Here is a 23,103-nt window from a genome sequence, read left to right on the forward strand (position 1 = left end):
TTCGGCAGCCCAGGGTTTCCCTGATTCAGATCCTGGGCGCAGACGGAGCACCACTCATCAGGCTATGCTGAGGTGGCGTCCCACACAGCACAACCAGAAGGACCTACAACTAGAATATACAACTATGTCCTGGGTGGCTCTGGGGAGAAGAAGAGGAAGAAGAAAAAGATTCACAACAGATGTTAGCTCAGGTGCCAATCTTAAAAAAAAAATAATAATAATAATTCATGATTATTTAGAAAAATAATAAAGATAAAACAAAAGAAAAAAATTTATATCATCTAAGTCCCATCACCTAAAGATGAATATGGTTAACATTTTAGATGTATTACACTTTTTCTGATACAAATACAAAAACAGGATCATATCATGTAAACTTCTCAGTAACCTGCTTTTTCCCCCAAACATGGGAGAAATGTCCATAACCATATGAAAGCATGGTTTCATGTCCACAACCATGTGTCTTTCTTTTAGGTAGCTGCCTAATAGTTCATCATTTGGATTACTGTATTTGACCAATCCTCTGTTGCTAGAGATTTGGGTTGTTCCTTCCTTCCTTCTTTTTTCTATTATTAACTTTACAGCAACAACAAAACTCTGCACACATATCTTTGTGCACATGTCCAATTATTTCCTCAGGATATGTTCCCTTAAGTGAGATTACTGTGCCAAAGGGAGCTTTCTAACTCACACTGTAAATTGCCCTCCTGAAAGGTTGGATATTCGCATCAATAGAAGATGTAAATGTCCATATCCCTGTATCTTGCCAACTTTATGTGTTCTTTTATCAGTGCTGTTATCTTTCCTAACAGCTAAACCTTGGGGGAACACACAAAGGGGGATGGGATAGGAGGCAGTTGAAACAAACAAGAAATGTCTAAAGAGAAATGTCTAAAGAATCCCTTCTTTCTAGTCCCTCTCATACTCTAATATTTTTCCAATTTGAAACTCTAGCCTGGCGGGTTCTATCCTCAGCTCACACCCCAACTTCCCCTGCCTGCCCTCTTTTACGTAACTCTAGTTTGGGTCCATCTTTAGTTAGAACTAATACAGTCTCCCACGTTGATCTGCCACCCATGGAAACAAAGCCACATTGAAGCTGGTTAACACACAGGAGCCAGGCCAAGCACTGGCCCACATTACTCAGTCTATATAAATTCCTTTTGCTGGCAGTGCCCACACTCAGGGAGGGTAACGAAAGAAAACACACGTTAAACTTTGCACTCGGACGTATCAACACTCAACAACATTTGTCCTGGGAACTCAGCGCTTCCATGCCTGGCTTTTAACACCCCTGAGACTGCGGAGGGTAGAAAGATTGTAGCAGGCCTAGTTCTAACTCCCCTTTCGGCCAAACCTTATTTCCACCTAGAGATGAGAGTGCACAAACTACCTTCTCACCTAGAGATGAAAAATCAGTTTTCTGGATTTCACCTTCTACCACCTCAAACCAACTGTGCTAAAATTTTCCCAATTCACCGGGACCTAGCACAAACGTACTCTTCTATTTTTACCGATTTTAAGAGGATAATTAAGTGCTTTATTTTAACAAAAAATATACACAGTGACACAGGCCAAAGTCCAACCCTGAGACAAAATCAATTACTAAACATCTGCAGGGCAAAAAGAAAGCGAGCGGAGAAGGCATCTGAGACGCAACTTGCGGAGCTCTCGAGGAGCCGCGCGAGGCTGCGGCTCCGCGCTTCTGGCCCGCTCCCCCCGCGCCCGCAGGCTTTCACCTCCGCACACTCTCCCGCCGCCGCCCGCGTGCCCGGCGCTCCCCTCGTGGCCCCGCCCCTCCGCTCGTGGCCCCGCCCCGGGCCCGCCCGAGGCCCCGCCCCGCCGCCGACGTCAGTTGTTATGTCTCGGCTCCTGCCGCGGCAGCCGCGGATCTCTGCTCCCGAGGCGACGGCCGCGGCCTCGCGAGGTGGCGGGGGCGTCGGGCGCGGCGGCCGGGACTCGCTCGCGCCGCCCATCCGAGCGGGGCGGGCACTGCGTGGCCGGGAGGCAGCCGGGGAGCCGTCTCGGGCCTATTTTGCTTTTTCCCTCCGGGACGGTCGGCCCGCGCGCCCCATTTCCCTCTGCGGAGACAGCGACGCCCCCTCCCGAGCCGGGCCGGGCCGCGGACTGAGGCGCCGCCCGCCGGCCGGAGCGACCCTGGAGCCGCCGCCGCCGTGCCCGCCGCGCTTCTCGCGGAGCCTGGGCGGCCGGCGGGGCCTGGGGCCTGGGCGTCAGGCGCGGTGCTGCGGCGGCCGCTCCTCCCCGCGCTGGGCTCCGGGCCTGGCCAGGCGGAGCGCCGCGCCCTCCTGACCCTCAGCCGCCGGAGCCCGGCCGCGGCCCAGCCGGCCCCAACCGCCTCCCGGGCCGCCGCCCCTCCGGCCTCGGCCTGCAGCGCGGACCCCGCTTCCTTTGTGGATCTGAATTATTGTCTTGGCCTCCTCCTCCTTCCCCCTTGAGATTACGGTGCTGCGAGACCGACCCCGTCGCCTCGGTCAGTGACCCCGGCCCGGGGAGACGTCCCTCGTTTTGTTCTGCCCCGCGGGCTCGCCCCGCGCTGCTCTCCTTTCGGTGTTTAATCGATGGGTTTTTTAAAGTTTTTTCCCTTTATTTTTCTCGCCTCTTGACTCAAGGCCCGGTGCGAGGCTCTGCGCCTCTGCCGCTGCTCATCTTGTCCTCATCTCCGCGCAGAGACCCCGATCCACCTGCCTCCCGGCCAGGGTGGCCCGACGGTGACGGCGGAGGGCTGGACCGCACGCTGAGAGTGCCCTGCCCAGGCTGCCCCTCCACCCGCCGCTCTCTTGTGTTCTGAGCTCTCTGGAAAGAGAGAGGACGCAGGGGAAGATGTGGTTGAAGCTTTTTTTCTTGCTCCTCTATTTTCTGGTCCTGTTCGTCCTGGCTAGGTTTTTTGAGGCCATTGTGTGGTATGAAACTGGCATCTTTGCCACCCAGCTGGTGGATCCGGTGGCGCTGAGCTTCAAGAAGCTGAAGACCATTCTGGAGTGCCGGGGGCTAGGCTACTCGGGGCTGCCCGAGAAGAAGGATGTCCGGGAGCTGGTGGAAAAGTCAGGCGAGTATCGGGCTCCTCTGGGGTCCCCTCCACTCGGAGGAGGGGGCGACCTGTACTTCCTCGTGCGTGGGGGTCCGCCGGAATGAGGCGTTACCTGCAAGGCTTTTAAGCACACCACTCCGAGAGCTGCCCAGGTTTTCTACCGAAAAAATACGTGCATCCCGGTTTTGAGAAGGGGGCTGGAATTATTTGTAGTGGTGTTGGCGTTTCTTTTTAAGGTTGTTTTCAGGTAACAGTTCAAAGTGCAGCTTCTTAGCATTGTTTACTAAGTTGAGTGATTTTCTCAAAATTCGAGGCTGTCAGCCGGTTCTAGACAAACTGGAAAGTATTATTTGTCAGTTGAAATTCATAAGGATATATAAGAAAAGAAAAACCCCAAAACACTGTCTGTAGATAGCAGTATTTGTCACGATAGTAATAGCAAGCTACCCAGAGGGAAAAATATCAAATACTGGAATACCAAATTCCATATTGATATTGAATATTAATATTGGAATACTTAATATCAAAGAGGCATTTAGGTGTAAGATTTAAGTTTTAAATAATGAGTTTATAGAGAAAGTGTACACTGTACAGAATTAGCTTTTAATACTTTGGTGAAAAATAAGGTGAATATTTTTGTGAATGCCTACCTTGTTTGTTTTGAAAGTGGTTGTTTATATTTATGTCACGATTTTTAAAAACCCTTGTATCTCGGATGTAAACTTTTTTTCCTTATGTGTGACAGGCCCTGCTGCATCAACTTCAGTGGGTTGAGAAAGAGAATTGAAATAGTGCTGAGAATATTTAACATCTTGCAGAATGCACTTTCAATAACTGTTGGTTTGGGGGTAGGATTGGGTGAGAAATAGGGTGAGTTTTTTTCACCCCTGGACAAAGTGTATCTTTGTTTAGATACACTTCCTGGAAGAGGCATGTCCGTTGGGTTGAGAAGGGCATTCTGGGTTGCTGTAGGAAGCAGTTGAAATTGATGGTTATCTTTTCTGTTGTTTCAAGTATATCTGTCAGCTGTGTCTTTTACAAGACAGATTTTTTCCTTCTTTAGTACCTGGTAGCCAGGTCGTGTGATAGACGAGAATACTAACTCCAGAGTTTACCACTCGGGGCTTAATCTGCAGGTGAATGGTTATCAAACTCATATCTCACTACTGAGGTAGAGGAGGGAACCCTCTCTGTAAAAGTGATACATTTTCCGGTAGAGAAAACATAAAATTGTGTATTATTCTTGCCTTTTGTTTACTGACAGGTTTATGGTGACTTTTATTTCTACCGCGGCAGGGTGGGGGTAGAGAATGGAGTATAGTAGATCTCTAATAAATAAACTCTTTAGGTTTAGAAATAAGAAGTGTCTTTACTGCCAAAGCCAAATCATCTTTCATGGTAAAATAATTTGATAACACGTTTTTTTTTCCTTTGACTTTTCTTTCATGTTGCTTTCCTTTGGGCCTAAAAATATTTGTCACTTGGAGTGTACAAGGAGTGCACATATCATTTGAAGAATACAGCCCACAAAAATATGACTCAGATCACACGTGATAAAGCAGAGAAGTCTTGGTTTGGCAATTTAGCTTTATAATTTAAATATTCGTTGTGGATGGTTCTGCTGCTATCCTGACACAGTGCTTGTTTTCTCATTGTTTAATGTTGAAGGCAAAGGTAAAATAATTTGACATTACTGTTTTCCTTTTTATTTGATGATGCAAGCTCTAAATTTACATAGTAAATTTGTGTGTGAATATGGAGTTTGTTCTTATAGATAGTCTTTCGTATCTAACCTCCAGCTCACGTAAGCCCTGTTGCTGTTTTAAGCAGGTGGTAATGGCAAATTCTGTAAACCTATTTCTGAATCTTGTAGGTCAGGAGTATAAAATCATACTGTTTAAAAATTATCTGAAGACTGGGCGTGTTATACACAAAGCTAAGTAATATTGTGATGGCTTTTTGGACTGGTATATATTCAGTAATATCCTAATAAATTATGTGATGACCCCATTAGACTATAAACCCCATGAGGAGATGGATTTTTGTCTGTTTTGTTCGTTTTTGTCTGACATATAGTGGGTTCTTATGACATATTTACTGAATGTATGAATCTTAAATGGGTGTGTTCAGGTCCTACTCTTCTTTTCTATAAAGTGCAATCACATGATTTATAACAGTGTAAAATGGAATTAATCATGGAAGTTGGGAACGTGGCATTTTTGAAATCTTATTAGTGCTGTTTCTTCCTTTCTTCAGGTGACTTGATGGAGGGTGAGCTGTATTCTGCACTCAAGGAAGAGGAAGCAGCTGAATCTGTTTCTAGTACCAATTTCAGTGGTGAAATGCACTTCTATGAGCTTGTAGAAGACACAAAAGATGGCATCTGGTTGGTTCAGGTATCAAAAACAGTGATAGAAGTGAAATTATTTTTACCAAAATAGTATTCACCAGTTGGTGACACTTCTTTGTACTTGTGTCTATTTCTGTTTCGGTTTTTTTTTTTTTTTTGAGGAAGATCAGCCCTGAGCTAACTGCTGCCAGTCCTCCTCTTTTTGCTGAGGAAGACTGGCCCTGAGCTCACATCCATGCCATCTTCCTCTACTTTATGTGTGAGACGCCTACCACAGCATGGCATGCCAAGCGGTGCCATGTCTGCACCTGAGATCTGAACCAGCGAACCCCGGGCCACCCAAGTGGAACATGCACACTTAACCACTGCACCACCGGGTCGGCCCCTCATATTTCTTAGACATAATTCAGTTTTCAAAGGGAAGCGCCAGCATCCTCTTAAAGAGGTTTCGGAGACCAAGGAAGAGTAGGGGCGGGAGGAAGTGTTGGGGAAGAGAGTTGACTGCTTTGTTTAGAATCAGCAGAAGCAAATCCATTTTAGTTATTAGATCTTCATTAAAGTAAGAAATGTATATATATATTCCTTTTATTTAGTGATTTGCACTGTGGTCTCAGTTTTTCTTAACTGCAGTTTTTAATTCGGTGATCCAAATAACTTTTGTATCTAAAGGAAGAACCCTACAGTCAAAGTAAAGGAATCCTTCCATTAGGGAAATAGCCAACTTGGCAACTATAGAGGAAGAGCTGTGGGTGGAATGGGGGGAGGTTCTCTTTACTTTGCTTATGAAATTGATGAGATTAGGATTTTAAACCCCAGCTCTTATGGTTTCAAAACTGTGAGGTTTAATTAGCATATTGGAATTTTAGAGCTATGAGGGGCCTTAAAATTCATCTTTTATGCTTCCCAAAGTGTGGTAAATGAGTAGGCACACATTATCATTTATGTATTTTAATGTAAATTAGAAGAATCAGTATTATATTAAACATGTAATTTCATAAATATTGCTTAGGGCAAGGCTAAAGTTACTTAAATTTTTTTAAATGTAAGTTCACTTAAAGTGACATATCAAGTAAATTAATGGCATGAATTAGGCTAAAATTATAATGATTGAACCAGGACCAATTCCTGGGTACCCTGATTTCTTTTCTCTTGTCATTTACACTGGGGTTGGCAAAGTTTGATTCAGCGTATAAAAATCAAAATAGTTACTTCTTCATATTGCTTTCTGAGAATAATGACTGCAAAATATGGTAGAAAAAGCTGGGTTCAGAGACCTTTGTTGCAGATCTGGTCCTGTCACTTATTACAGTATGATTGTAGATAGATACATCTGTTGCATATGGTCTCAAATAAGTATCCATCTAAGGATGGAATAATACTGTGGTCCACTGGGCTAAGGAGTTGAGGTCTGGGAATTCGTCAGGTGATTGCATTGGATATCCATGACCTTTCCTTTACTTGCACTTTCCTATTGCATTTGACCTTTTACCCTCCAGATATCTAATTCAGTAATTTTTAAGTTCAGCAAAGGGAGAACCTAGGATGGTATGGATACTGTCTAAGCATTATACATCAAATTCTAGTTTACTTCTCTGTTAATTATTTGGTAGAAAAATAAACTGTAGTGTCTTCAAAGCTTTTCATTTATGAGTAAATTGTTATTCCATTTCTTTTCCCAGATATTTATTTTTGATAGTCTGATCGAGGAAGACTTATTAGTTTTGATAATTTGTTTTATTACTAAAATTGAGTTGAATAGCTAGTCCCACTGCCCTGTGTTCTCTGTCTAAATGTTTGTCCACACATTGAATGATCCCATAGAGATCAGGGTAGAGATGCACCTTCCAAACTTGGAAAAGCCATGTCAAAAATCTGGAAATTCTTTTAGTATAGGGTGCTGCCTATAGACAGCAAACACAGTCTGGTTCACTGATTAGCAATATATTCTTGGCTTATTAATTATCTACTATTTTTTGATATTTTATTAAAAATCACCATGGGTTAAACTCCCTTAATATGTGATAAAATTCACACAGTTTATTTACCAAATGTGTGTGCGCCAGGCCCTAGAAGTACCAGGAACATACACCAGGCTAAGTCCTTTCTCTCACAGGCATCTCACATTTTAGTTGGGAGAAGTAGGCACTAAATAAGTAAATGTTTAATATAACATCAGTTAGTGGAAAGTGCTAAGAAGAAAATAAGCAGGGTAAGGAGACAGTGGCAAGGAATTCTCTAATAAGCTGATGCTTGAATGAGCAAATAATGATAGCATTATAGACCCTAATCACTGAATTATTTTTCTCTGAAAATATTTTTTAAACCTCATAGGTATTAATAGTTAACAAATGACTCCTAAAAAATGTAATTATATGATTTTCTGTGTGTTAATGGTACAGTAGGACACACACTTAATCATTTTTCCAGTGACCTTTAAGATTTGCACTGATCACCATTGTCTGGCTTCTGTTCCGTGGGGCCAGTGTCTTACATCTGTCAAATGGGTGGCTTGGGTGGGAAGAACAATCTCTGGCAAGACAACTGAAAAGACTGAGATTGAAACCCTGTCCTCAGTACTCTGGACTGCTCTTGAAAGAAGGCTGTTTTTTTTATTTTTTACAAAGATTAGCCCTGAGCTGACGTCTGCCAATCCTCCTCATTTTTGCTGAGGAAGATTGGCCCTGAGCTAACATCCGTGCCCATCTTCGTCTACTTTATATGTGGAATGCCTGCTACAGTATGGCTTGATAAGCAGTGGGTAGGTCTGCACCCAGGATCCAAACCAGCCAACTCTGGGCTGCTGAAGCGGAACATGTGAACTTAACCGCCACACCACCGGGCCAGCCGCCGTTTTTTTTGTTTTTTTTTTTAAATTGAAAATATCTGCTGGAAACAGAAGAGAAATATGCTGTTGGTTGCTTGTCATTCTTTCAGCTCAGATCATATATTTATCTAGTCTCTTGTAACAGATAAATTTCAGGAATTCAGTTTTTAACAATTTGAATTATTCTTTTCCATTTATTTTGAAAGAAGCTAATTTCAGTTTGCTTTATTATTTTTTTCTTTTTTAATCTGGGAGGGTGCATAGATCCTGGCCAGTTCAATCCTCTTCAAATTACCCTTATTTTAGGTATCCTATGTAAGAAATGTTTAAGTACTTTCTTCTTTTCCTCTTGATTTTCTAATGTCACTTTCTTACTCAACTGAGTTATAGTTTCCTTTCGTATTTATTGAGGAAAAGTGTAGTTAGGTGGCCTATAACTGATAATTAACACTTCAGACTTCGTGTATCCTGTCACTGAAAGGATGTTGGGATTTACTTATTTAGGGAAAATGTGATTTTTATAACTGAGTCAAAAAAATGTGCATGACTTAGCCATTCCATCATTTGGTCAGTTCATTATTTTTCTGCAACAGATTGCTAATCTAGGTTGATTATCTTTTTTTGGTGACTACGTGTGGAATGACGCTACCAAAGGAAAATGAGTTTCTATAATTTATTTAATTCACGCTGTGTTATGATTTGTATCTTCTCTATAACTCAGGAGATACTTTCTGAATAATAGCTGTAAATGGTCTTCAGATCTTTCTCTTCTTAATTGTTTTAAGATGTATTAGTGCTCTTGAATTATGTTTACATTAATGCAGAGTATTAGGATACTCTTTTTCACGTCAAGCTTTTCCATGTCTGTCCTATGTTTTCTGTAATATGAGGTGGAAAGAACTAATTTAGTTTTCAAGGCAACAATACATATGGGACATCTTTACCGATAATACGCTTTGTAATCCAGGGAAGAACCGAGTCCTGTTTTTTCCTGACTATTGTTTCTCACATTCTGAGTTTTCCTGCTTTGTTCCTAACCTCAGCTCGTATCTTTCATTAGCTATTTATTTTCCAGTGTTGTAGGTTCTTTGATTCTGCTCCCACCCAATCTTCTTAGCATTACGAATAGAAGACGGTTCCTTTTCTTTCAAAAGACTCTTAGAGAGGCAGATGGAATGGTGGAAAGGCTTCTGAAGTGGAAAAGTTAGCCTTCTTTATGGATTTTATGGATTTATCCTTATGTTAACATTTCTATTTCTCTGTTTTGACTTTTGTTCAAAGAAGGGCAGTGGTATTTGTTTTCAACTGGCTTTGTCACATCATAAGGAATTTAACAGCACTGGAATTGAGGTAGCAGTGAAGAACATCATATGATTTAAAATAAATCTTTGGGTCAGTATTTACTGAAGTTATTATGTTAATATATTTCCTGTTTGGCTGCAAAGAGTTAATAGCTGTTTTAAAACTTGCTTGTCTCTGCTTCTCGACAATGGTTTTGTTCAGGGAGGTTCTAACCTATTTATTCCTTTCTTGACACTACTCTAAGGGTGAAATACATGACGAGCCATTTATCCTTTATTTTGTATTGATGAAAAACTTTTATTTGTGTTTACTCATAAGACAGCTAGTGAGGATACCAAAGAAATAATTAAATTCCAATGAGTTTTGTTTTTGTCAATCTCTCATCCTCACTTTTAATAATTTTATATAATTTACGTATATATATTTAGGTTGGTCTATGATTTTAAAAGTAGAAACTCCCTGTTATAATGAAATATTGAGAGATGCAGAAAATATCACAGCACAGCCCTCCTGTTCTGTGGAGTTATTTAATTTAGCCTAGATGTTGTTGCATGGGGATTAACAATATTAAAAGGGATATGCCAAATGTTTTGACTGGTGGTACAATACGCAAAAGTGTGTGGCTTTTTTCTTATGCCAATGTACCACCTATAATATATGTGGAAGGGACTGGGCAATAACCTGAAGCCTAGTTTTTCTTTGTAAGTTTAACTGGACTACACAAGGTTGATATCAGAAATACGGGCACTTAGCATCACACACTGTCCAACTCAGTTCCATCCAGTGGTGTGCTGGAGCAAGCTCTTACTGCTTCATGAGGGCGATTGTTAAAATCTCTTCCCAACTCCACGTTTAGAGATGTCACGTTGGTAACTTGAAATCAGCCATGTGGGGGTATTTACACCAAGGAAATCAGCAAATGATAGAAATCAGAACTGCCTTTTTCTTCTGGAGAGTTAGTCATTAAATATTTACCAGCAAACCATAGGTTTCATCCATTCATCGAACCATCTAACAAATATTTATTGAAATCTAATGTGTGCCAGCTGAACCTCGTGATAAGCACTGAGGGCACAAAGATGAATCACCTATGGTGTGTGCCATGCAGCAGCTTACAGTTTGGTTTACTAGAATGTGTGGACCAGTAAAAAATCTTATCCAGCTGAGTGAGATGGTCCATAAGGGTACTAGCATTTTGAGGATCCTAAAGAACTCTGTTAGACGATGAAGTGTAACCTAGGAAAATTGCAGTAGTTTTTTTCTGGAAAAAAGTGTATTTTTAAATACGCTGAATTAGAAGTTTTTATGTCTGACTAGGGTCAAGAATATTGATGTGCAGTTGCATAGCAAGGTACTATTTATGCTAATATTTGTCCAGAAAACATTCCAGATGACAGGCTGCTGGAGAAGGGACTTTCATTACAATAGAAATCAAAAACTTGGAACCTTTAGAGAACCTGTATAATCAGAAGTAGAAGAACCAGTTCCTAAAGCATAAAAAGCTGAAATGGTTTAGTTCAACATAAATATTTAATGAGTACCCGAATGAGTTAGGCACTGTAGTAGCTGCCGGAAATACAAAGGTAAGCAAGGGTAGGGATGCCAGTTAGAGAGACAGATACCCTGGGAAGCCGGGTGGAAAGGTGTCTTCACTTCTAGCCCATGTTGCCAAGTCTGTTCCACACTTGGAACTCAGGCTGTACTTTCATCTCGTTTTTTTCTAAGTCTCTGAAAATATTCCCTACAGACAATGCAGCATCCTTCCTGAACTGCCAAGGAATGTGTCTCTCCTTTTAATAAGACCAGTGGTGTGAATGCCACTCAGATTCATCATGCATACTTTTGGATATGAGCTATACGTTGGGAACTCTTACTCATGTGACACAGTGGTGATAGGCTTAGAGTAATTTGTTGTGCCGTGTGACTCAGCCAGATGAGTTATTTCGTGAAACATTTTTAGTAGTTATTTAATTCGGACACCACCAAATTTAATTTAGGCTAAAACTTCAGTTGAATAATATAAGTGTATAGGCCATGGGACAAAGCTATTTCTAATTGCATAAATGTAACTATCGAGTCAAATAAAATGCTTTCATGCAATGCCTAGGGAATTTTTCATTCTCAGGGAGGGCTTATTAAACTCTTTGAAAGCAGGTATTGGAACAACTTGCTGAATAAATAGGGCCCTGGGGTTAAACATTGTCATGTACCTGCCTCGGGGATATTCCCTCCTCTCTACACACCTTCTTTTGTCTGTGCTGTAACCAGGGGTGCCTGGGAACAACCCCCTCTCATTTCTACTTCCTTTCCCGGCATTTGGAGCTCTGATAAGTGTGAAAGATACCTGTGCGGAGATCTGGATCCTCATATAAAAATGCCCCTAGACTTTGGGCCATAGCCTACATTGGTTAAAGCAACCTCTTGATTAACCCCTTGATGCAGTGTCATTATAAACACATACCTGAAACGTTTGGGTTATTTGCAGCCTTGATCAGGAAACGGGAGTGAAAAGGGACTTCTTTTAAAAAAAAGACAAAGGGCAGGGAGTATGGTGATATGATTGCACAGAGACTTCATCTTCCTAAGTAATGTGAAAAATAAGTTCAAGATTTCTTTGATTACTTGACGGAAAGAAGAACTACTGTGTTGACTCTTGAGTGGTAGGAAAAGAAAAGAAAAATGCCTGCCTTTCTTGATCTCCCTTATTCTTCCGGTAAAATTTATAAAGCACTTTTGGACCATGGAAAAATGTGAAAGAATGTGAAAGTTAAGGACTCCCTGGGTAATATAACTGGTGTGCACCTTCTCAGAAGAGCTTCCACCTAAGACCATGTCCTCAAATTGCCCTCTTTCTGGTTACCTCAGCCATCTGAACATTTGAATAATAACTCATGTGTCCCTCAATAAGGTCATTTATTCTCATTAAAAAGTACTATCAAGGGGCCACCCTGGTGGTGCAGTGGTTAAGTTCACACATTTCACTTTGGCAGCTGGAGCTTCGCCAGTTCGGATCCCGGGTGCGGATGTGGCACCACTTGTCAAGCCATGCTGTGGTAGGTGTCCCACAAATAAAAGTAGAGGAAGATGGGCACAGATGTTAGCTCAGGGCCAGTCTTCCTCAGCAAAAAGAGGAGGATTGGCAGCAGATGTTAGCTCAGGATTAATCTTCCTCAAAAAAAAAAAAAAGGTACTATCAAAACCATTTGTCTAATGACCTAAATTGTGTGTTTGTGTGTGTGTCTATTTATTAAGCATGAAAGTTGTGTTACACAATGTTACCAATGCATGTATGTCTCTATAGTTATGAGGATGATAATAACAGTGGTATACGGCTGGGGTTATTGGACAGTGATCTGTTGGCAGATAAAGTAAACTTCAGGTCACTTGTCACCACCATGCGCTCTCTCTTCTCCTGCTGCCCTTGAAATTTCTTCGAGTTCCCGGCAGAGGCCACAGATGAGGCAGCTGCAGCCTCTCCTGCCTCTCGCAGGGAACTAACTGTTGGCAGCCGTTTCACACACCCACCTGGGATTTCAGTTTCCTGGAGGCTTTGTGAACATGAGAATGGCCCTTCCTCCAAGAAAAATTAAGAGGCCCACAGAGTATTGTGTTGTAATTTTGAATTAAATAGTACTAGTAGTATAGCACTCTTGAAAATACCCTGGGCTTAAAATAAATCAAACAGATGGTTTCATGAAGACTTTTAGAACTTTTGACTTTCCTTTAAGTTTCCATTTAGTTATTTTTGCTTTTGTTTTTAATGTATAATTTTTTTTTATTATCTTTTACGGGAAGGAAGATTAGGGAATAAAGGGAAAAGGTGCTAATGATTAGAAAGGCTGAGAAGTCATTACATGTTTCGAAGATTTATTTACAATTTTTTCCTTTCTTTTCTTTTTTAAAAAACCTTTTTCTTCTCCTAATCCTAATTATGTTTGAAAGCTGTCTGCAAATTTGAAGTAGAAGTTCAAGAATATAGAATTCATTATGGTAATTCTTTATATATGTTAGAACCTTTCATGATTGTTCAGAAGCAGTAGTATTGACTTAGTTTATTAGTACTCTTAGTTTAACAGAAACATATGTTTGACTCTTGGCTCCATAATTATACTTTAAAAAAAGTGAAACTTGAACGTTTTGAACCCACAAGTCATAATTTTTAGTAAGTTTTATTTGGATTATTGTTTAAAATTTTCTTTTCAGAGCAGAGAAATGACTCCAAGGCCCATTTTCTTCTTGTATAATTTTAAAGAATAGGCCACATGGTAGACAATGTGGCTGGCTTTTTAATACGGTTTTGACTCCTCTATGTAACTACCAGAGACTGCGGGAGTTTATCGTATCAGTGTTTTAAGTCTTTTCTGGTTGGACAGCTGATCCTTCTACAAGAATTGCAATGATAATGTGATACGGTAAACCGGAACTGGGAACAGAATATCTTTTTCAAAAAAGTGAAGTTATATTATAACTTATATTATAGATACAAATTACATTATAGATACAATTATATTTATTATATTATATTATATTATAGATACAAATGGTTGATTTGACTCCATTTTAGGTAATTAAGGTTTTTGTTTTTCTTTTTTGGGGAATAGGTCATAGCAAACGACAGAAGTCCCTTGGTGGGTAAAATCCACTGGGAGAAAATGGTGAAAAAGGTGTCAAGATTTGGAATACGTACAGGCACTTTTAACTGTTCCAGTGACCCCAGGTAAGTTGACTAGGCAATTCTTAGAATTTGAGTTCTGACCAGAATTTTTTTATATAATAAAAATAATGAGATTAGAAGCCTGCTTAAACTGAAAGCTAATTAGAATGTTTAATACTCTTGGTTACATGAGTGCTTGATTAATAATTTTTGATACACTGGTAGTGATTTACTTTCTTTCTGAGATCTTTTTTTTCTCCATTTGGTTTTTCTGTGTTCTTTCTAGTGGGGGTGATTCTTAAGAGTATGTCTTCAGTCCTTTTTGTTTTAATTTTCTTTCCAAAGAGACTTCTGCACATTTATGGCTTTAGGTGACACCTTTGTGCTGATCTAAATCTTCTTCCATAATTCTGATCTCTACTTTGCATTTTGACACTCATTTCCATCTGCCCTACAGCTATCCCTAGATGTGTCCTTTTCCCTAAACCAAGTGTCCAGATTCAGATTCATCCTCTTTTTCTTTAATCAACATGTGCCCTTTCTGCCTTTCCTTTTTGTGTCCTTTACTGTTGGATTTTTTTTCCCATTTTCTCAGACAGAAATCTTTGCAGGCATTTTTGTTTTTCTTTTTGTCATCATATCCAGTATTTAGTCTGTCACATTAGTTCTTGTTTCATTGTTCCATTATTTCTTCTTTGAAATGCTTTTTCAATTTCGGGTGCCTCCAAGTTGCAACTTACACTCACTTGTTCATTTACTTATTCATTTAGTAAATATTTAATAAAAGGTTAGCATGTCCAGCATGGTCTGTTTAGTGCTGATGGAGAGGCATGATATGTATGTATAAAATCCTGCAACATTAGGTAGTTTCTAATGTAGGTAGATATGCCTGACTTGCCTATGTCTCTTATATGTGACCACAACGAGAAACCCATTAGTTGTAGAAAATGCTCCTCCACCACTGCTGGACCTCACATTTTCTGTCCTTTTCCTCTAGGCTCATGTTTGCTTCAATTCTCACTATCCTTGTTTTGCCTGCTCGTAATGTAGAGTGAAATCTCTGGTAGGAAGACACCCTAAGAGCTGGGGATAAGAAGGGAAGTTCTCGTATCTCCTAACTCACAGTTAGTCTCCTCATGTACCCACGAAGCTCCCGTTCTCGTCTTCACCCCCAGAACCTTGATCATGTTCCTGTGCCTTTGTTGAAATGTCTACAGTAGACTAAGTGTTAATATTCTTATGAAAAGGAAGTCATTCTCATTTCTGTCCTTTGTTTACCAAAGACAGTTGTGTTTGGTCCGATTCCATCTTTCCCAAAAAAAGCCTAAGCAAAAATCTTTTTTTCTCTCGCTGGTGATTGCAATACCAGAATAAGTGACAGTGCTGATATTCTGATTTTTTTCAGATAGTGCAAAAGTCAGTCTTAATATCACTCTTTTATTGGAAAATATTCAGAATTGATTTTTTAAAAATCAGTGAACTAAAAATACATTTCAAGAACTGTAACATGAAAATATTAAGTAAAAACAAATTTATAAAAATATAAATATTAAACATTACAGTCTAATATAAGTTATTAGATAATGTTAATAAAGAGTTCAAAAATAAATTAAGCACAATATAAGCATAAAAAGCTGAAAGAAATAGTAGTATTTGATTTTTTTAGTATTTAATTTCTTATAAAGCAAAATGCATCAGAAATGTCATAACTGAGCCCAGTGGATTTCAGTGCAGATTTTTCTAACATTTCTTTCGAAAAGCTCTTTTTGATTCTATACTAACTGAGGAATGGTGAAGAGATCCATATAAGCTACCTCCATATATTTTCCTCCAAATTCTTCGTCTTCATCTTCAAATAATCCCACCTCTTATTTATGATGGAAGAGATCTTTTTGAGCAACTTTGCTTTTTTCTTGACTGCAGCTATAATTTTTTGTTATTAAAAAAGTACTTTTAGGGGCTGGCCCCGTGGCCGAGTGGTTAAGTTCGCGCGCTCCGCTGCAGGCGGCCCAGTGTTTCGTTGGTTCGAATCCTGGGTGCGGACATGGCACTGCTCGTCAGACCACGCTGAGGCAGCGTCCCACATGCCACAACTAGAAGGACCCACAACGAAGAATATACAACTATGTACTGGGGGGCTTTGGGGAGAAAAAGGAAAAAAATAAAATCTTTAAAAAAAAAAAAAGTACTTTTATTGCATTGTCTTCAGTTTCATCACAAAGATGAAGATTTTGATGCAGTTTTTGTATTAGTTTCAATATTGTTATGTCATGTTTCCTTTTATTTGGAAAGTCTTCCAACTAGAATAAGAACTATTCTTGCCATAGAAGCTGTGCTCAGTCAGGGTCATTTTTTTCTTTTTTGAGGATTATGGAGGTATAGAAGAACAAAATAGGGAGATACAGAAAAGAGTGTTCAGAATGTCAACGCAGGATGTAACTGAGCAGAGAATAGTGTTATTCAGCAAGTGTTTTAACCAAATGTGGAATAATTGAGTCATCGTCTTAATCTCAGATTTTTAAAAACGTCAAAACTCTCTACTCCACTGTCCGTGTTGCTTTCTTTGCTGTAGTTCCTTCTCTGGGGTGGGCTCCAGGGCAGCCTCCTTTGATGTGCTGGGTCCCATTTTTCAGCAGTACTTCGCTGACCTGTTTCATTCCCTTGAGAACACTGAGGGCCACCACCTCTGGGCAGCGTCTGACTCTGTGCATGGCAGCAGTTTTAATTTCTTTCCCTGCTTACTCAGCTTGCCTGGCCCTAAGTCCTCTATTCCCCAACCAAGCAATATAGCTCAGCAGGCTTTTCCTGTCCAATGTATTCTTGGTTCCTTTTTTATTTATTTTTGCTGAGGAAGATTGTCCCTGAGCTAACATCTGGGCCCATCTTCGTCTATTTTGTATGTGGGATGCCGCCACAGCATGGCTTGATGAGTGGTGCATAGGTCCGTGCCCGGGATCCAAACCTGTGAACCCTGGGCTGCTGAAGTGGAGTGCAGACTTAACCACTGTGCCACCAGGCTGGCCCCTGTTCTTTTTTTTTTTGAGAAAGTGGGAAGTGAGGTGGGGCGTTTATCTTCAAGGGGTTGGAGAGATGGGAGGTAGTAAAGAGCGGATGGAGGACATGGAATTGCTGGAGCTGAGTGGTAAACGGGGACCCGGGAGCTTATGGTGAGACTATCGAGGATGAGGCCCGTGGAATAAGCAGGGAAGGGCAGGAGGCGTTGGAGAGCAGGCCAGGAAGGCCAAGGAGGCCAATGACCTTATCTGAAGAAATAGCATTATATGCACAGAATACAAAGGTTTCTTTTTAAATGTAGCATGCCACACCAGAAACTGGAGTACCAAAACTCGCTAGCCTTGTTTTCTATCATTTTTATTTCTTAAATTCTGTAAGAGATCTCAAAAGGTTTACTTTAAGAACTGGAGGATATTTTCATGGTATTGTCATTGAATTTATTCAGACCTTCAAAACGTTTTTTTTTTAATTGGCAGTAAAAGTTTTTATATTTGTACAAGGTAATATAACATTATTCTTAAAAAATAATATGTACATTAGTCTTTATTTTTATTTAGCAGTGTTTTTTTTAAATTAATATGATATACTTTATGTGTTGGATTTCTTCAGACCAGTGTTTAGATAAATATGTATTAGTAGCCTGGTGTTTTATAAGTATTAGAGTTTTTTTCAAATCTGAAAAACATGATTTAAGTTGAAAGATATATGATACTGAAAAGAAAGCATGTACTACATTTGTTTTCCTACATGAAGAAATGCATGTACTAAAACTTTGCCTGTTTTACAGACTAAGGTTTTCTATGAGAAAGACTGTCATTTAATTTGTGACACAAATCAGAAGCCACAGATTCTCTGAGGTAGTTATAGAAAGGTAAAAAGAATGCCCAAGAGTAGAAATAGGTCATCACAAGTCTCATATGCAGTTAAAAAATTAAAGCTGCTTAAAGATATTTAAGATGTAAATAAGGCAATTATCTTTATGCATTTGACTTGTTGCTTTTGGGGGAAAGGTAAAAATAGAATTCATGTCAATGAATTATTTTGCATTAGACAAATACAATGTTAAGGGATATAAGATATTTTATTTTGTAGGAATATGTAATTCTCAAACCATTTCAGTTAAAGCAATATTGATATTAATGGAATCTATCTTGTTAAGGAATTGAATCAGCTCAACAAGAAGCTGAGTCATAGTCTGTGATTCTGAGTCACCCACATAGTTTCCTAGAGTCCTTAATTACTAACCTTGTCTTTATGACATAACATGTTGTCTTCACTTATCTTAAATTATATCACAAAATTCCTAAGATCAAATTAATCAAATTTATCATTATAAAACCAGATGCCACATGCATCAAGACTTTCCTCTCTCTTAATCTGATCGTGTAAATGTGTGATATGCTTAATTTGATAAAATATAATGCTTGCTTACTAAGTAAAGCATAACATATACGAGTTTTACATCAGTATTCTGAATGGCAAAATAAATTAAACATTTATTTCCATCATTTACAAATCTAGAGTGAACAAAATGTATCCATATGGTAGATTTTCTTTTTTCTACCTTTATCCAAGTACATTTACATATCGTAAAATTCCACATGGTAGGTTTTTGGAAAAAAAATACTTTCTTAAAAAAAGGGAAAATGTTTCACTTATTGTCTCTCCACTGTAATACGACAGTTGTTTTCATTTTTCAGTCTTGCCTTTCATTCGTCATCTAGTTTTTTCAGGGGGAGAGGGATGTCATAGATACAACAAGAACCTGTCCATTTCCAAAAGGATTGGAGTCATGACCCTACTGGATAAATTTAAACAAATGATTTAATTTTAGTTAAATTCTTTTATACTTTGTTGTAAAATGGAGGTCATCCTTGGACTGAATCTCTTCTTAATCTGAGAACTTTGTTTCCTTTATGTTAAATATTCCTTTTCATGGTCTTCATTAAAGAGAGATAAAAGAATACAAAAAAAATATGGGATTTGCTCTTTTCTAGATTAGCTTTTGTGCAGATTCCTTTGTAGCAGTGCCTGTGTGCATCAGGCATTGTGGTGGGTGCTTGGGTTGATAAATGGGTACAGCATGGCTCCTGCCCTCAAGGAGCTTGCATTCAAGTAAGAGACTCAGCGTGTGCGATAATCTATTTCTTTTTCTCTTCTTTATACATGAGAATCTAACCATCCTCTCAGACCTAGTTCAACTCCCAAATCTTTTATCAAATCTTCACCAGTTCAAACTCCCAATGGTATTCCCCTTTTTTAACTTCTTTACGTTATTTGTTAATAGAATATATACAGTTTTATATTTCTTATAAAATAAGTTTTATTTCCTTAATAGGATTTTAAATTCCTTGTGAACAGGAATTATTTTCCTGTTATCTTTTGGATCTTATTAACACATAGTGCAGTAGTAAGTACCTAATAGATGCTGAAGTATTTGCTGATTCCCTTGACTCAGAGGCTTTCAAGCTACACTTTCCTTTAAAAAAAAAAAAAAAAGAGAAAAGAAACATAGAAATATCAAACAAAAATACTACAAAAAGAGAGATTGCTTTTCCTCTTATACAACTGCTAAGTATTGTTGCTACTTTTGATTATCTGGAGGAAATTTGCTTTTGGGGAGAGGGTATCTTTCAAGTGCTAAAGAAATTTGTTGGGGGAAGACAAATTGCTTGCACAACAGTGAAGATGAGCAAGTGAGCTCATCTAGCAGCCAAGCTGTTTACTTACGGTCTACTCTCTTATAGATACTGCAGGAGAAGAGGCTGGGTGCGATCCACACTCATTATGTCTGTTCCACAAACGAGTACTTCTAAAGGGAAAGTCATGCTTAAAGAATACAGTGGACGCAAGATTGAAGTAGAGCACATTTTTAAGTGGATAACTGCTCATGCAGCTTCTCGGATCAAAACCATTTATAATGCTGAACATTTGAAAGAAGAATGGAATAAAAGTGATCAATATTGGGTAAAGATATACCTATTTGCAAATCTTGACCAACCCCCAGCTTTCTTCTCTGCACTAAGTATAAAGTTTACTGGAAGAGTTGAGTTTATTTTTGTTAATGTGGAAAATTGGGACAACAAGAGTTATATGACAGATATTGGTGTATATAACATGCCATCATACATACTGAGAACTCCTGAAGGAATTTATAGATATGGAAACCACACAGGCGAATTTATATCCCTTCAGGCCATGGATTCATTTTTGCGCTCATTACAACCTGAAGTCAATGATCTGTTTGTTTTGAGCTTGGTTCTAGTTAATCTTATGGCTTGGATGGACTTGTTTATCACACAAGGAGCAACCATAAAGCGATTTGTGGTTCTCATAAGCACTTTAGGGACATATAATTCTCTATTAATTATTTCCTGGCTACCTGTGTTGGGCTTTTTACAGCTCCCTTACTTAGATAGCTTTTATGAATATAGCTTAAAATTGTTGAGATATTCCAATACAACCACACTGGCTTCATGGGTGAGGGCAGACTGGATGTTCTATTCTTCACACCCGGCCCTGTTTCTCAGTACGTACCTTGGACATGGTTTACTAATTGATTACTTTGAGAAGAAGAGACGGCGAAACAACAACAATGACGAAGTCAATGCCAATAACTTAGAATGGTTATCAAGTCTGTGGGACTGGTACACCAGCTACCTCTTCCACCCGATTGCTTCTTTTCAGAACTTTCCTGTAGAATCTGATTGGGACGAAGACCCTGACTTGTTCTTGGAGCGGTTAGCTTTCCCTGACCTTTGGCTTCACCCTCTGATACCAACTGATTATATAAAAAACTTGCCAATGTGGCGATTTAAATGCCTTGGAGTCCAGTCTGAAGAGGAAATTTCGGAGGGTTCTCAAGATATTGAGAATGACTCAGACAGCGAGAGCACAGACACTTTTAGCAGTGAGAAGGAAGTATTTGAAGATAAACAAAGCGTAGTTCACAATTCTCCAGGAAGAGCAAGTCTCTGTCATGCTGAGGCTTGTTCATGTGCCAATAAATATTGTCAGACCAGCCCATATGAAAGGAAGGGGAGGTCGTATGGATCATATAACACTAATGAAGATATGGAACCAGATTGGTTAACTTGGCCTGCTGATATGCTGCACTGTACTGAATGTGTTGTTTGCCTAGAGAATTTTGAAAATGGATGTTTGCTAATGGGGTTGCCTTGTGGTCATGTGTTCCATCAGAATTGCATTGTGATGTGGTTGGCTGGGGGCCGACACTGTTGCCCTGTTTGCCGGTGGCCTTCTTATAAAAAAAAGCAGCCATATGCACAACACCAGCCCTTGTCAAATGATGTCCCATCTTAACCATGTGCAATTTGTCCTTTATAAGCTTTGAGTATCTTACAGCTTGCCTTTTTAATGTTAGTCACAATGTTTTTGTGGTTTGAAGTTTAGTTTAATGTTAATGCAGTGACAGGAAATACACATTATGCTAATGTTGATGACAATTATTTGGTTGCCTTGTGTGTCAATTGAATGCAACTTAATTGTAAAAATTTTTATTTACAACATTGGAAATTCAGACGTTAATGTTTTTTGTAAGCACAAAAGAAGTATGATAGAAATTTATCCTAGCAAGACTTTACAAGTTAGGATCAAATTCTAATGGAATTGAGGCCGTTTCTTTTCCTAAATGTTTCCTCCCTTTTTACAATCTCTGTCCAGCACCTCTTGGTTAAATAATGTATGCTCTGAGACATGAAATTAAAACAGACCTATGAAATAAATTATTTTAAAATGAGACTATTCCAGCTTTTCCAGTGTTAAGTTGTCTTTGATGAGGTGGCTGAGTGCTGTAGGTGCTTTGCTGGTTTGTTAATTTCACAGGCGAGTCAAACACAACTCTTGACTCATGTGGGGGAAAAAAAAGCCAGAAATTACGTTGCTGCCACTAGCCAGAGGCGATGTTAGTCTGCCTTTTTAGCTTGGCTGGCTGTGATGGGAAGGAATTTCATGGTGGGCTTTTTTTTTTTTTTAAGTATTAAGTCATTTATGAGTATTTAATATATTCATCTAAATAAAATCGACTATAGCGTATTAGCCACACATAGATTATTTTTTTCCCCTGACTTATTTTGAAAGATTTCAGAACTACAGAAAAGTTGGAAACATAGTACAATGAACATCCATTTCTCTGTCTAATTCACCCAGTATTTACATTTTGTTAGATTTGCTTTATCTCCTCTCTCTATATTTATCTTTTCTGCTTTGTTTTGGATTTTTTTGCTGATCCCTTTGAAAATAAATTCAGTCATTATGATGCTTTTTTACCACTAAATATTTCACCATGTATCTCCTAAGAACAAGAACTTTTATTTTACATAACCCCTATACCATTATCACACCCAAGAAATTTAACATTGATTCAGTAATATCTAATATACAATCCATACTCCCCAATTGTTCCCAAAATATCCTTTTTATCTTTGTATGTTTCTGCTTTGTTTTTATCGTGAACTCAGGTAAGGTTCATGCATTGGGTTTAGTCTCCTTCCTTTCATCCTGTTCTCTAAAGTAGTTCCCCTGCCTTTTTATTTTTTTAAGTCTTTTCTGGTACTAGCATTTTTGCACAGTATAGCCTAATTGGCTTATAGAACGTTCCACATACTGGATTTGTCTGAGTGTTTCTTCATGATTAGATTTAAATTAAAGAATATTGCCTAGATGGTGTGTACTTCCCATTTGTATTATATTAGGAGGCACATGATGTCAATTTGTCCCAGTGTTGCTGATGCTAAGTTTGGTTTAAGTAATATCTGCCTCATCTTCCATTGTAAGATACTTTTTCACTTTCTAATTAAGAAGGAACCTGTGAGGCCACATGAATACTCTATTCCTCAACAACCTTTCACCCAACGCTTTTAACATCCATTGATGATTATTAGTCTGAA

General features: G+C 39.1%; 1 protein-coding gene across 2 annotated transcripts; it reads left to right on the forward strand.

The window, feature by feature from the left end:
- The first annotated feature begins 2,838 nt into the window (after positions 1 to 2,838).
- On the forward strand, positions 2,839 to 21,955 carry RNF103 (ring finger protein 103). Of its 2 annotated transcripts, none has more exons than XM_046661007.1 (4): positions 2,839 to 3,067; positions 5,306 to 5,445; positions 14,127 to 14,242; positions 19,942 to 21,955. In XM_046661007.1, exons 1-4 carry the CDS (start codon positions 2,842 to 2,844, stop codon positions 21,515 to 21,517), a joined length of 2,058 nt encoding a protein of 685 aa, XP_046516963.1. In that variant the 5' UTR covers positions 2,839 to 2,841; the 3' UTR covers positions 21,518 to 21,955. The 2 variants fall into 2 exon arrangements, with proteins under 2 accessions (XP_046516963.1, XP_046516964.1); XM_046661008.1 differs by lacking the exon at positions 2,839 to 3,067 and adding an exon at positions 3,100 to 4,723.
- The last annotated feature ends 1,148 nt before the right edge of the window (positions 21,956 to 23,103 follow it).

The sequence above is a fragment of the Equus quagga genome, chromosome 5, assembly GCF_021613505.1.
Source record: "Equus quagga isolate Etosha38 chromosome 5, UCLA_HA_Equagga_1.0, whole genome shotgun sequence".
NCBI classification, from domain to species: domain Eukaryota; kingdom Metazoa; phylum Chordata; class Mammalia; order Perissodactyla; family Equidae; genus Equus; species Equus quagga.